The sequence below is a fragment of the Orycteropus afer genome, unplaced genomic scaffold (assembly GCF_000298275.1).
Source record: "Orycteropus afer afer isolate SDZICR_OR568_19922 unplaced genomic scaffold, OryAfe1.0 scaffold00114, whole genome shotgun sequence".
NCBI lineage: Eukaryota > Metazoa > Chordata > Mammalia > Tubulidentata > Orycteropodidae > Orycteropus > Orycteropus afer.
This window is the reverse complement of record NW_006921701.1, coordinates 8,932,566-8,946,934: the sequence shown is the minus strand read 5'-3', so window position 1 is coordinate 8,946,934 and position 14,369 is coordinate 8,932,566. Positions and strand designations below refer to the sequence as shown.

Here is a 14,369-nt window from a genome sequence, read left to right as displayed (position 1 = left end):
CCATCTTCCTTCCGAGGAGTGGCTGGTGGGTTTGAACCGCCAGCCTTCTGGTTAGCAGTCAGATGCCTTAGGCACTATGCCACCAGAGCTCCTTAGATATTTCATATAAGTGGAATCATATAATATTTGTCCTTTTATGTCTGGCTTACTTCACTCAGCATGGTATCTTCAAGGTTCCTGCATGTATCAGGATTTTGCTTCTCTTTATGGCTGGGTAATACTCCATTTCAAGTATATACTACCTTTTGTTTATCTGTTCATGTGTTGATGGACACTTGGGTTGTTTCCACCATTTGCCTATGAATGGTGAATTTGGCTCCCCTTTCTCACGCTCCTCACTACCCTGAGTCTCTCCTCTCCCACTTCTCAAGTTGGCTGCAAGGAATGGAGGTCATTTCTGGACTAGGAGACCCTGGTGTGGGTCTAGAGTGGTATTGTCCAAAAGGTACATAGTGCAAGCCACACGTGTGATGTCAAATTTTCTAGAAGCCTGGGAAGAGGTAGCTCCACAGACAGGCTTGTGGGGAGACTGCCCTGCATCTTTGTAGAGGAAAAGGTGACCCTTCACCTGTAGACACAGCCCTGAGTGGAGGTTTAGTCCCCTCTCATCACCAGCACCAGGAGCCTTTGTGCCCTGTCACCTTCAAACAGGGCACATACTACCCAGCCTCTGTGGTGGCTCTGCTTACTTTACTGAGCTGCTATGAGAATGAGTAACAGAAAGGAATAATGTATGTTGAAGTGCCTAGCTTGAGGTGGGACAAAGGTCCCAATAATTTTAGTAATTTGTTATTGAACCAAAGAGCTCTAGTGGTATAATGATTAAGGCATTTGGCTGCTAACCAAAAGATCAGTGGTTTGAACCCACCGGCTGCTGTGCAGAAGAAAGATGGAGTGGTCTGCTTCTGTAAAGATTGCAGCTTTGGAAACGCAGTGAGGGTTGCTATGAGTTGGAATCGACTTAATGGCAGTGAATGAATGAGTTATTTAACTAGGGTATCCAAAATACTATTTTAACAGTCAATATAAAACTTATTAATGAGATATTTTGCATATTTCATGTAAAGACACAAGAACAGTGCCCCTTTACCATTCATTTTTTTCACACCAGTTCTTGAAACCTGGTGTGTAATTTACACTTCCAGCACATCTCAGCTAGGACTCAGTACATTTCACAGGCTCAGTGGCCACATGTGACTAGTGGCTCCTGTACCAGACAGCACAGGGCAGGTATTTCTCACTCACTTTTAATGGCAACAGAGAGAAGAGGCTGGGGTGGGAGATGCAGGCAGGCCTCTACCCAGGTGGATGTGCCCAGGGTCCCAGGTAAGACCTAGGGGATTTGTGGTCATGGTGACCAGATGCTGGTTAGAGCTGGGACTTTCTGTGAGCCTCCCATTCTTCACCGAAAACAGCTGAAAGTCCACAGATATGTGAGTTGGAGATGGAGCAACAGTAGTGGGGGCAGCAGAGCAGGGTGGGGCAATAACCAGGGCATGGGGGGGCAGCAGAATGGGGGGTGGGGCCAGCAGAGTGGGCACAGGAACAATAGAACAGGATGTGAGGCAGTGATGGACTAGGAGGCTGCCTTACGCAGAAGTGTGGCTCTGAACAGCCTTTTCCAACTTCTCTTCACAGAGAATTCAGCAACAATGGGACCTCCCAGTGGTGAGTTGATGTCCTTTCTTCATATTCTCAGATATGGCCCTCCCTGTCCTTAGCATGAGCAGCCAGAGCCCAGGTGGAAAAGGGGCTTCTGTGGCAAGACGGGTGGTGAAGGAGGAGACTGGAGCCGGCAAGAAGACTGTCTTTTCCTGGTGTACCAAGGGGTCTTAGTTGGAGAAATACCCTTCTTTTCTTTTATAATCTTCGTCACCCCAAGATGATCCTTAGTACCAGTGGCCAGGATCACAAGAATCATGGATTATTCCTAGGGCCTCATTTGAAAGCATATAGCCTCAGGCTCTTCCCCGGGCAGCAGCATGGACACAAGAGACAGGACCTGTGCCCTCCCCAGAGGTCGCAGAGTAGAGAGCATGGGAGCGGAGCCTTGCAGGGTGTGTAGGGTGAGGTGCCCCAAATGGAGAGGGTGGTAACAGCAGTCAGGGTTTGGGGCTCTTTACTGGGACATGAATCAGGGTTCAGAATGGCACTTTTATTAAAAATATGTACTAATAATGCTAACAAAAATATAATTAGACAATAACAGCTACCATTTCTGGAATGCCTATTGTTTGCTGGGTACTAGGCTGAGCATTTTGTACACAGCATTTTTAATCCTTCCTGTGCTTTTGGAATGTGGATAGTTATTCCGTTTTACAGACAAGGAAACTAAGGTTGAGAGAGATTAAGAGACTTGCCCAAGGCCACCCAGCAACAGGGTCAGCATGGCCTGCCTGGCGCCTGTTTCTATACCCTCTGTCCCTGTCTTGTCTATTGAGAAAGACCTGGGATGTGCACACTGCCTTTGTGAAGGGTCACATTAGTTCCATGATGTGCCCATCATAAGACCATGCAGGTATGGGCAGGGCTTGAAATGGTCTACCAGCCAGGAAGGCTTCCTGGAAGAGGCTCACCTCAGGCAAATATTGAGCAAGGGTAAGGAGGAGAAGAGGCTATAGTGGGAGAAAGAAGGAAAAGCTTGGGGCAGAGGCACTTGGAATGTGACGTGAGGTGTCAAGCTATCTCAGATCTACCTCCCACTTGCAGCCCTGAGCACGCAACCAAAGTGGCACTGAAGGTGGTGACGCCCATCATAATCTCAGTCTTTGTGTTGGCCTTGTACCTGCATGCCCAGCAGGTGGAGTCTACTGCCCGCCTCGACTTCCTCTGGAAACTGCAGGTGGGTGGCCCTGGGGCTGGAATTAGGGTGGGGGAGGCGCCCCCACCTCACAGCACCTGGGAGAAAACAGGCAAGCTCTTCTGCTTGGGATGGGCCTGGCCTTAGTACCTAATAGATGCATCTGTCTCCGTTGTCTGTCTTTCTCCTCCCCTAAGTGTGTGTGTCTGCTCTGCTCTTTTTATAACTCAGAAGTGATTGGGTTTAGGGCTCACTGTACACAGGTATGACCTCATTAACATAACAAAAGGAGATCCCCTATTTCCAAACAGAGTTGTATTTACATACAAAGTTTAAAATTTCAGCATATGTTTGGTGGGGGATACAAGTCACTCCGTAACAGGCCATGTCTATGTGCAGGCGTGTGTGTGTGAATGTAGGAGGGAGTTGTCTCTGCCTGCCAACCTGTGTCACCATTTCTCTACTAGGCTCTATGACAGGCAGCTATGCTAGCACTTCCCTCTACTTCCCATGTCGTGCTGGGTCTTTGGGAGAGGTGGAGAAAACATCATCAAACAAATAAAAACTTGAAAAGGAGGTCTGGCTCACTCTGTGTTGCCTCTAGCCTGCTCTGCTGTTGAACTGTAGTCATGGTGCATGCAGAGCCATGCAGGGGTGCTGGTGGGGGGGGGGGACACCTAGGGTCCTTAGCTTTCCCCAGGTCCCTGCACAAGGGACGTGGTTAGCCAGAAGCTCTTCTGTAAGGCCTTGCCTGGAGCTTTTGGCTCTGCTGAGCCTGGGAAGCAGCCTCAGCTGTCACCCCTATTGAGACAGTTGCCTGTGTGATTGTCCCAGCATCTGTGTCCTTTTAAGGCTCGGGAGCCACTTCCACTTCCCTCCATTCTAGGCGACCCCAGACTATGCTTGCTACTTGGAGAGGAATTCTCTCTAAGGAGAGTGGCTTGGCCTGTCCCTGAGGCTCTCTGTTGTTCCCTGACAAACAAAGTGGTCCTGTGTCCCCCTCCCCAACATACACACAAACACATACACACACGAGCACTCCCATTCAGGCACTGACAGACCTCATGCACAGATTGCAGAGCCTCCTCTGCAGTGTACGAACGAAGACAGATCAGGCTTATCCTGGGCAGGCACCCGGCCTGAGCTGTCAGAGCAGGAAGTCTAGGTGTTCCCTTTCGTGTGTGATGGGCCTCTCTAGTGGCCCCCATGATGGAGAGGACATGTATCCTTGTCCATTAAGCACCTCACACCTTCCCCTTTCCTGATAACACACCCTGACTCACAAGGCCCCCTGAGGGCTACCTGTGGGCCCTGCCCTCCTGTAACCTCCTTATCTCAATTCTCAGGAGAGCCCACTCTGTCTTCTTCCCACGGGGCTGACCATCAAAGGGTTGAAGACCCCTGAGCCTTCCTGCGCTGTTAGGGCCCAAACTTAGAAGTAGTTGACTGTCTTGGCAGCTGCCCAAAGTGCCTTGGCGTGGACTCCCCAGATGTGGCAGGAGTGCCTCATCGACTCTGGGAGCTTGGCTTCTGTTCCCAGCAGTAACTCTGCTCCCAGCCTCCACCTGTACTTTGCCTAACTCTGGGGCAGATGCTTTCTAGGAGGGACAAGGCACACTTCTGCCACCTGCTGGGCTCTTAGAGGTAGCTATTTGTGCCTGGGGTCTCTTGTGGCCTCAGCAGGCAGGAAGAGCAGGGCTGTCAGAGGCAGATGGACCAACTGCTGTGGGCAGCCCACAAAGACGATAGGGATTCCCATTCCAGCCTTCTCTCTCTGGGCCACCTGTTCCAGACCTAGGAGCAGAGAGCCCTTATTTACTGGGAGGGGGTTGGTCAAAGTGTCCTACCTCACAGGAGCAAAGGTCCCTGGTCTAAAAGGCTGGGACAGGAAGATAGCACCTGCCAGCTGGACCACCTGGCATCTGAGGGTGGCTGATGGAAGGTGGGGCCCCTGTAGGGTCTAGGAGCTTCCTTTGGCAAACCGCAATCCTACTGTCCTGGTCATGTTTCCCAGGGCACCAGGAGTGACAGGCTGTGAGTGGTGCAGTCAAGGACCCTATTATCTATCTCTGGGTCAAGGTGAGGCCCTGAGCCGTGGGACAGTTTGCTCTCCCTCCCACTGGACGTAGGCTAGTAGCCTTGGGTAGGTACACCAGCTCCTTCCCACAGACAGGCAGCACTCACAGGGACAGCCAGGCCCTGAGCAGTAGTCTTGGCCCTTTTGGAGATCCTAGTTGCAGCCAAATAGGAAGGCCTCTGCATTTAGTTAGAAAAGGCCCATGCAAGCTGGCTAGATCATTTCCATGGCCCCACTAATGATCCTGTCTGTGCTGCTTGACTAACGCAGTCACTTCCCAGCTCAGGTGCTCCAGGGGCTGATTTGTTTGCCATTGAGGGTATAGAAGCCAGCAGACACTGCTCAGTAATCCCCTTCATACCTCGAACACTGGTCAGAAATTGGTGGCATGACCACCTTCACTTCCACCCCTTTGTGCCCCTACTTGATTTGAGAGCCCCATGTAGTCCCTTTAACCTGAAGATAGAGTGACCACAGACTCCAGCGGACCAGTCCCAGGATCCAAACTGGGAAAAGCCAGTGTTTAGGGTGATATGCTTCCATCCCCACCCCATGCAGCACCTACACTTCCTGCCCCCACCTGCCAGTGTTTGGCTGTGGAGTGAGTCTGCTCTGATGAGAACTAGAGAGACTTGTGGAGTTCTGAGTGGTTTTTCCCTTTGGGGTCAGTCAGTTAAGGTAACGCTTATCAAACTTCTTTTCTTACAGTATTTTCCGATATTAAGAGAAAAATGAAAAGCTGAGGTGCACTTGGGCCACTGGAGAGCTACTGGGTGTGGTCTATAGACTATCCCTTTAACCTCTACTGCCCAATTCTAATCTTGGGCAGACAGGATCTTTACAGTCTGTTCTCTGGGACCCATTCTTTCCAGGGATTCCCAAACACATCACCTCCCAAGAGGTGAGCAAGGGGAGAGCTGTTAGTTGCAGTCAGATCAGCTGCACCTCATGACAGCCCCAGACACAACAACTGACATTGCCGGTCCTGCACCATCTTCATAATCACTGGTTATGGTTGAGGCCATTGTTGCAATTACCATGTCAGTCCATCTCATGGAAGAGTTCCCTTTTTTTCACTCACCTTTTGCTTTAACAAGCATAATGTCTTTGCTAATAACATATCCAAAGCTGAAGTCCTGCCATCCTTGCTTCTAAGGAACCTCACTTCTGAGGGGAGAGTTAGAGACTTATAAATATCTTTTCCTTTTTGATTGTCAGGGTAACAGGCTCTCTTTATAGAAAACTTGGAAGTAGAGAACAGTCTGGAGAGGATAAAAAGCTGAGTATGGGTTGAAATCCTGGGAACCTATTGCCATTGGGTGAATTGAGCTGTCCTTTCTAAGGAGAGCTGCCCCCTACCCTCTTCCCTGCCTCCCTTTCTGACCGGGTCTTCTGCTCCAGGCCACGGAGGAGAAGGAGGAGATGGAGGAGCTGCAGGCCTACAACCGGCGGCTGCTGCACAACATCCTGCCCAAGGACGTGGCCGCCCACTTCCTGGCCCGAGAGCGCCGAAACGACGAGCTCTACTACCAGTCCTGTGAGTGCGTGGCCGTCATGTTTGCCTCCATCGCCAACTTCTCCGAGTTCTACGTGGAGCTGGAGGCCAACAACGAGGGAGTTGAATGCCTGCGGCTGCTCAATGAGATCATCGCCGACTTCGATGAGGTGCAGGCCTGAGGCTGGTCTTGCTCCCAAGGGAGCTGGTACAGGGGGTGAAGGGCTTAAAGAGGCCTGACGCCCCCTTCACCACCCAGATAGGATAGTGATGATAGTGGCTCTGGCGCTGGGGCCCTACCTGTGTCACAAGCTCTGTAGTAGGCACCTTGCATACAGTTCCCTTTTACTATCATTATGTCCTAGATGAGGAAACTGAGGTCCACAGAGGTTACACGTCTTGCCTAAGGTCACAGCTGAGTGGCTAAGTGGCTGAGCTGGGATTTCAGCCCAGGCTATTTGAATTTGAAGTCTGTGACCTGCCTGCTGGCTCACCAACAACCATCTCATCACCCCTTCTCCTCTTGTGTCTTCCAAGGCCCCAGAGCCTGGGAATCGGTGTTCATGCCCAGGGCTTTGAGAGAGTCAAAAGAAGGCGAAGTTTCTAAGCTAAAGAAGGAGGCAGGGGAAAGATGGAAGGCCCTGAGCAGCAGAGGCAGAAAAAAAAAAGGACATGCTTTCATGTCTCTGCTGAGCACCTGTGTGTGCCAGGCCCTGGGGGTTTTGCGCTGAGTAGGGCATCCTCAACCCTGGGAGCTCACTGAGTATTCCCAGTGGGAATACAGGGTCTGGGCATGGAGTGTCAGGAGGAGAGGAGTGAGGGAGCTGGGACCTTACAGTGTCAGAAACAGCCAGCAAGACTTCGGGGCAGTGGGGTAATTGAGGTTGGCCAAAACAGGTCTGGGGAGGCTTCTGGCAGAGTCTGGAGTTATAAGAAAGGCATCCTACTGGGCAAAGATTGAGGTAATTTCCCAGGGTGGGATGGGAGCATAAGCCAGCAGAGGGGGAGGTGACCATCCAGTCCCTGTTGGGGCAAGGGACCCAGAGGTGCCTAGTGACCTTGCCCCAAGGGCTCTTGGTATGGAGTAGGCAGGTCACTAGACATGGGTAAGTGGGGCTGGAAGGAGGCCTTGCTCTGTTGGGAACGTCAAGTGCTTCACAGGAGGTAATGGTAGAGATAGGCCCCTGACTGTGTGAAGCAGGGGTCATGAAGGATTATGCTGTGGCCCTTCCCTGGCCACTGTCATGCCTCCCTGGGGATCTCAGTACTCCAGACTCGGGGACAACCCAGGCTTGGTCTCCTTTGCTCCAGATCATCAGTGAGGATCGGTTCAGGCAGCTGGAAAAGATCAAGACCATCGGCAGCACCTACATGGCTGCCTCGGGCCTCAACGACTCCACCTATGACAAGGTGGGCAAGACCCACATCAAGGCTCTGGCTGACTTTGCCATGAAGCTGATGGACCAAATGAAGTATATCAATGAACACTCCTTCAACAACTTCCAGATGAAGATTGGTGAGGCTGGGCCCCAGGGAGTGCTGAGTGCTTTTAGGGGCTCCCCTTCCCCTTCCTGCATCTGTCATCCCAGTCCAAGGGCAGAAGGCAAGAAGGCTCACTCCTAGGAGCAGCAGAGGCTGACAAGTACATTCCCCTGTTCGGATTGGGGGTGCTTCCTGGGGCCTGGCGATCCCTCCTGAATGATTGCCTGAGCGTGACGTGAGCAGGGCCCCTCTTTCTGAGCTCCAGCCCAGCCCACTCATCAGGAATGCCGGGTTGGAACTATGGCTGCACCTTTGTGCCAAGGTCACCTGGCCTTCTGGTGGCTGCCACACGCAATTATTTCTAGTAATATTGACTTAATGGCAGTATTTTATTTAAAAGTGTATCAAATTCATTCCACAAAAATGTAAGGCAGTATTTAATGTTACAAATCTTAGGTTTGCAAATTTATAAGAATATTGAACATAGAGCTACAAAATTGTTACCAAAATAAAATTAATAAAACAAAATAAGATTTTAAAAAACTACACATGAAGATAAAATCGTGAAAAATTGACAATGAAATGGTGTTTTAATTTTTTTCAAAGAGTGTAATCTTAGAAGATAAAATGGGTCACTGAGCTGTTCTTAGCTGCACCGACTGGGGAGGGAAATGCAGGGGGTGTAATGAGAAGTCTGCTCCATATATCTTCCCTGGATCCTTAGTCACATGCCTCCACGCTCATTTGACAGTTTTGAGGGGAGCTTCGCAGACACTAGTGTGGTGTTGGGGGAAGGGTGGTGTTGGGGGGGATGGCAGGGCTAGTGCAGAGGAGCGGCTTCCCCATCCTCAGTGTCTTTGTGGAGAGGGGGATTCTGAACAGAGGCTTTGGGTCAGTTTCAAAACAGGGTCCTATTCTAGTCTCTCAGAAAATGTTTGAAAATGTATCTATCTGTCTGTAATTCAATGTCATTTGTTGTTTTATTACCCTATATTTTGGCACGTTTCAAGCCTAAAAAGGAGTTGAGAGCATAAAACCTCTGCTACAGAGTCAAATTCATCTCATAAAGACCCGGTAGGACAGGGTGGAACTGCCCTTTTGGGGCTTCCAAAGCTGTAATCTTTATAGAAGCAGACTGCCACATCTTTCACCCACAGAGCAACTGGTGGGTTCAAACCGCTGACCTTTACGTTCACAGTGGAGTGCTTAGCAATTGCAGCACCAGGACTCCTCACTGAAAGCCTGGTATAACGAGAACCACATACATTTACATACTCCCTCATTTGCTCCACCCTACTGCTTACAGAGATGGTTTCAGAATTAACAGCTTTGAATTTGTTTTTCTGTGAAGTTCAAGATATTTTTGTACTTCTTTTTGTCCTTACACTCTGTCTTGCCCAGGATATATGGTCTTGCAGAATTATTTTTGCAACAGAAACTTAGCTTTATTCATTGTTTACTTGTCCTCTTGAAGATTCTGGAGGTAAAGAGCGGATCTTCATATATTCAAAATTTTGATGCATTAGCAACCCTCGGGTATGTTGGAAGCCATAAATGATGCAGATTTCAAATTTTTAAGAAATGTAACACTACTTCACCAACAAAAAGACTGGTATATCAGTTCTCAAAATTAGCATATTAAACTGAAATATTGGATTACTAGAAACCAGTGTTGTGATTAATGTTTTGGGAGGCTTTTCTTTCTGGCTTGAGTGTCAGGAATTGGGCTTTCTCTGAATGAACTGGCTTGTTAGCCGTGTGCACAGAGCTTTGTGGACCAGTTTGCATTTACCACTGGCTGCTGGGAAGCCCAATTGGGGATCTGCTTTAGTTAATGTGTAGCCGGCATTTCTATATGGCCTTCAGTCTTGGTTTTATGTAATGTTGCCATTTGTATTTTCCTTTCCCCTCTTCTTTTTCACCTACTTTCGATTGGTATTTTTCTCCTGGTGTGTAATTTTGGGATCAAACCTGAGGACTGAGTGGTAGAAGCTATCCATAGGTAGATAAGTAGCCAGCAGCTGGCGGTCTGAAGCCCTGTCAGGTATCTCTCTTTATCCACACTCAGGAATGTCTGTGTTAGAGGCATTGACTTGGGGAAATAAATGTAAGCCATTCAGAGCTCAGCCTGGTCTGTGTCTGTGAGGACAGTCTAGCCTGGTCATAGCATTTGGGGTGAAAAGCCACCTGTGTCTTAACAGGACCAAAGAGGATGGTCATGGAGGGAAGACTTTTGAGGACTGGAGAAGGATACCATGCTTGGTAAAGTGGAGGGTCAGCAAAAAAGAGAAAGGCCCTCACCACATGGGTTAACAGAGTGGCTGCAATGGTGGCCTTAAGTGTAGCAAGGATTATGAGGATGGTGCACAGCCTGGCAGTGTTTTGTTCCGTTGTACATAGGGTCACTTTGAGTCAGAGTTACCTCAGTGGCACCTAACAACAACATTGCTAACTAAGTGAGTAGCCTTGAGGGGCTTATTTTGTAGGTTCTCCTGAGTCTGTAGTCCTACTTCTCAAGAAGTTTAGCAACAATGAGGCTTAGCAAGGGCCAGTCTGAGAGTTACAGTTCACGTGATAGGAGGGAGTGTCCTGGGGTGGAAGACAGGGCTGAAAATGGCTAGAGCTGGAGCCAGCTGTGTTAGGGCAGGGTGTGACCAGGAGACAAGGAGGGAGAAGCAGCACAGCAAAGGCTCCGGGGCAGGATTGCTCAGTGTTGCCTTGGGTGAGACTGAAGAATGACAGGCTGGAGCAGAGGTGCTGGGAAGAGATGGTGAGCTTGCGTGTGTGTGTGTGTGTGTGTGTGTGTGTGTTGGGGGGGTGCTCCTTTCCAGAGCTTGCTCACTGGAGTGTCCCCTGCCCTAGAAGAGGCTCAGAGGTGTGGACTACTTGGAGAGAGACAGACTGACAGCAGGAATATGGGTTAGGAGATAGGTTCTACAAAAGAGAGGTGGGCTCCTGAGAGAAACGGAGGAAGGAGGAAGAAGAAAATGATGAATTCTGATATGTTGTCTCAGATGATGGTGAAAATGTAAATGTCTCTGAGAGAGAGACAATTAAGAAAAGGCAATTGGATTATGCACGATGTCACTGGAACCCATGAAGAGGGAAATTTGTGCTGAGTCACGGAGATGGACTTGCTGGAGCTGAGCACTGACTGGGTGACAAGGACACAGGAGAAGTGGGTGTTAGACTTAGTGAGCTTTTTTATTTTTTAAAAGCATTTTGTTGTTTTTGGGAATATACAGCAAAGCATACACCAGTACAGCCATTTCTACATGTACAGTTCAGTGACATTGATTCTATTTGTCAAGTTCTGCAACCATCCTCACCCTCCTTCTCTGACTTGTTCCTCCCCCATTAACATCAACTCACTGCCCTGTAAGGTCCCTATCTAATCTTTCAAGTTGCTGTTGTCATTTTGATCCCATTTAGATAGATCTTATAAGAGCATAAAGCCCAAAGCAGACACTTTTTATGAGTTATGATAAACACTTGTTTGGTTTTAAGAAGACTTAAGGGATATTTTTGGTTTAGAGTTTAAAGATCATCTCAGAGCGATAGTTTCAGAGAGTCGTCCAGCCTCCACAGCTCCAGAAAGTCTTGAGTCTATGAGAATGTGAAATTCTTTTCTGCATCTTAGTGAGCATTGATAGGAGAGGTGCAGGAGACTGTAGGGTTAAGCATAGCCTCGGGCTTGGAAGACACTGAGTATCTTCAGGAGTCAGAACTTCCAGGGTTGGAGGGGTGATAGAGCCAGCCAAGGCAAGAGTTGGTCTTAACTCTGATGCACATGGCTGACTTATGTCTCCTACAGGACTCAACATCGGTCCCGTGGTGGCCGGGGTCATAGGGGCTCGCAAGCCTCAGTACGACATTTGGGGCAATACAGTGAACGTGGCCAGCCGCATGGACAGCACTGGTGTGCCTGACCGCATCCAGGTGAGTGCAACGGCGTCGTCACTGCCTCGCCCATGCAAGTGGCCTCCCTCTAGTGCTAAGGAGGCTTCAGGGCAGTGGCTTCCAATCAGAATTTCTGCAGCAGCTTTGATGGTGGTAGGGCAGTTGGCATTGATGTCTTAGAAGCTTAGAGGACATGTTTGCGTTTCAGCAGGTCAGTACCTTGGACAGATCCGCAGCCCCTTGTAAAGCCCTCTACTGGGCAAGACAAGGAATTGTGGGGAGGGAAAGGAGCCTGGCTGCTGTTTGTCAAGCCAGGAATGCTAATGGGGAGCCAGAGCCCTTCTTCCAGCCCAAGCACCCAGAAGACACAGGGTCTCAACCCAATGGAGCCTGTAGCACTCAGGAGCCTGGTTCAAGGGGCTGTTTTCCAGGGGAGCCAGACTAGGCTGCTGGTCCCTGGGGTGGTGCCTCTACCAGCCTCAGCAGCATAGGGGTCTGGGCGAGACCCAGAGACTTTCCTCTTCTCTTCATCCTTTGTGCCTGATGCTTGTGATTCCCAGGCCTGCCGCTTTCCAGCGGCTTTTGTTTTCCTCAGGTCTACCTTAATTCTTTTTGTGCCAGTCCGACAATAGACAGGCCGCGGGGCTGGACTGTGTTCCTTCTCTCCACATGGCCCCGTCCCCACCCCTTTCCCTGTGAAGTTGTGGGAAGGTCACATAGATTCCCTGGCTTCACTTTTCCCTAAGTGCTAATTTTGCTGTTTTTAAAGCCCTTTGTCAATGCTGACAGTGTTTGAATGTCCTTTAACTTTTGTCCCCTGGGGAACCTCTGGACAGACATGGCCCTGGCTAGACCAGGACCAGACCTGTCTGTCTTGTAGGTGCTGTGGGAGGTATCTTTTCTCACCTCATCCCTGTGCCAGGAGGGAAGGAGAGGCAAGACAGGCTCCAGGGACCCCTCAGCACTGCCCACCCACTCCCACCCCTGCCATAACCCAACACCTCACACTTAACACAGGGCTTCACTGTGCAGGAAACACTGTTAATTCAAAGCTGAGCCCCCTCACCAGCAGCCCACTGCAATTCCTACTCCTCTTCCTCCCTGGCCCCTGACAGCAGGCAGCACTAGGACATGCATCAGGGGTACTGTAGGGTGACTGGGGCAGGGGGAGCCCTGACTATGGTCAGAAATAATTCTTGGATTCTCTTGTGAGACATCTGTCTGTCCTGCTTCTCCCTGCCCTGTCTCTGCCTGCTTCTCTCCTTTACCCCGCAATATCCAAAGCCGGTTCCCTTTGAGGCATTTCTGACCTATGGTAACCCCGTGTGTGTCAGAGTAGAACTGTGCTCCATCGGGTTGTCAGTGGCTGATTTTTCGGAAGTGCCTCTGGGTGGACTCAGTTAGCAGCCGAGCATTTTAACCGTTTTTGTCCCACCCAGGGATGAAGCCACCTGTGAGTTCTAGTCTTTGTTCCAAAAGCTAAAGCAGAGACGGGCAACATGATCTGCCATGAATCCGGGCTTTGCCATTTATTAGCTGTACAACCTCAGGCAAGTGATTGGATTTGCTAGGCCGGAGAGTAATGGTAGTGCTTATCCCCTTAAAAAGATGAGATGAGAGAAGCAGTGGCTCCCAAACTTAGCTGCAGTGAAACACCAGTTTTAAGAAATATTTCTAATCTGGTATGGAGTGATATATTTTGTAAAATACTCTGATGACATACTTGGACATTGTGGCATGTCAGATTGCTGTTAACAGTTTCTACGCCCTTACTCTCAATTTTCATACTTGTCTTATTGTGGGCTGATGACAGACAGTGGGTGGACTGGTAACATTCCAGAAACCACACTTTGAGTAGCACTGAAATAACACATGTGAAGTGCTCATCACGGTGCCTGGCACAGCGTGGCTGCCGGAGAATGGCGGCTGTTGACATTCCTTTCTAATCAGTACTGCCAAAGATGAGGGGCTCTCAGTCCCTGGAAGTCCCCTGTAGTGAAGGGACTGCTCCCCTGCCCAGTGCCAAGGGCAGTGGCAGGATTAGGCCATCAGAGGGTGACTGAGGTCACCTGTGGTCCGTCCTCTCTCCTCCTTTACCTCCTCAGGTCACCACAGACATGTACCAGGTGTTGGCTGCAAACACATACCAGCTGGAGTGCCGGGGTGTGGTCAAAGTCAAGGGCAAAGGCGAGATGATGACCTACTTCCTCAATGGAGGACCCCCACTGAGTTAGCAGCCTCCAGGAACCCTGGCCTGCAGAGAAACAGAAACGTCCTCTTTGTGTGCTGCGTGGGCAGGTGGGACGCCTGCGTTCCAGCTCGCGTGGCTGCGCTGGTGAGATTTTTCCACTTTGACTGCAGAAGCAGCTGCTGCCCTTGCCGGTGGGCAGTAGCCTCCGTCACAGGCCCCGGGTGCCAGCGTCCTGCAAGCACCAAGCTGACCAAAGATGTTTCCCTCTGTAGAAGACTCTGCTAGACTCGGTCTGAATCTTGAGTTTTCCAACGGGTGCTGCTGCACGATGGGAAGGAGCTGCTGAAGCACTTCTTGGTGTGGTGCAGCCCAGCAATGGCACAGCACCTGGGGCCGGGCCTCAGCCTCAGACCAGTGGGTTGGT

The 14,369-nt window shown here is 50.0% G+C and overlaps 1 protein-coding gene across 1 annotated transcript in view; it reads left to right on the top strand.

Moving 5' to 3' along the window:
* The window catches only part of ADCY5 (adenylate cyclase 5), a 241,207-nt gene extending 227,219 nt beyond the window's left edge, over positions 1–13,988 (top strand). Inside the window, exons 16-21 of the mRNA XM_007943916.2 lie at positions 1,639–1,668; positions 2,710–2,842; positions 6,279–6,542; positions 7,684–7,888; positions 11,669–11,793; positions 13,860–13,988. Coding sequence (XP_007942107.1) covers positions 1,639–1,668; positions 2,710–2,842; positions 6,279–6,542; positions 7,684–7,888; positions 11,669–11,793; positions 13,860–13,988 — 886 coding nt within the window. The remainder of the gene's footprint in view (positions 1–1,638; positions 1,669–2,709; positions 2,843–6,278; positions 6,543–7,683; positions 7,889–11,668; positions 11,794–13,859) is intronic.
* Positions 13,989–14,369: the final 381 nt, after the last annotated feature.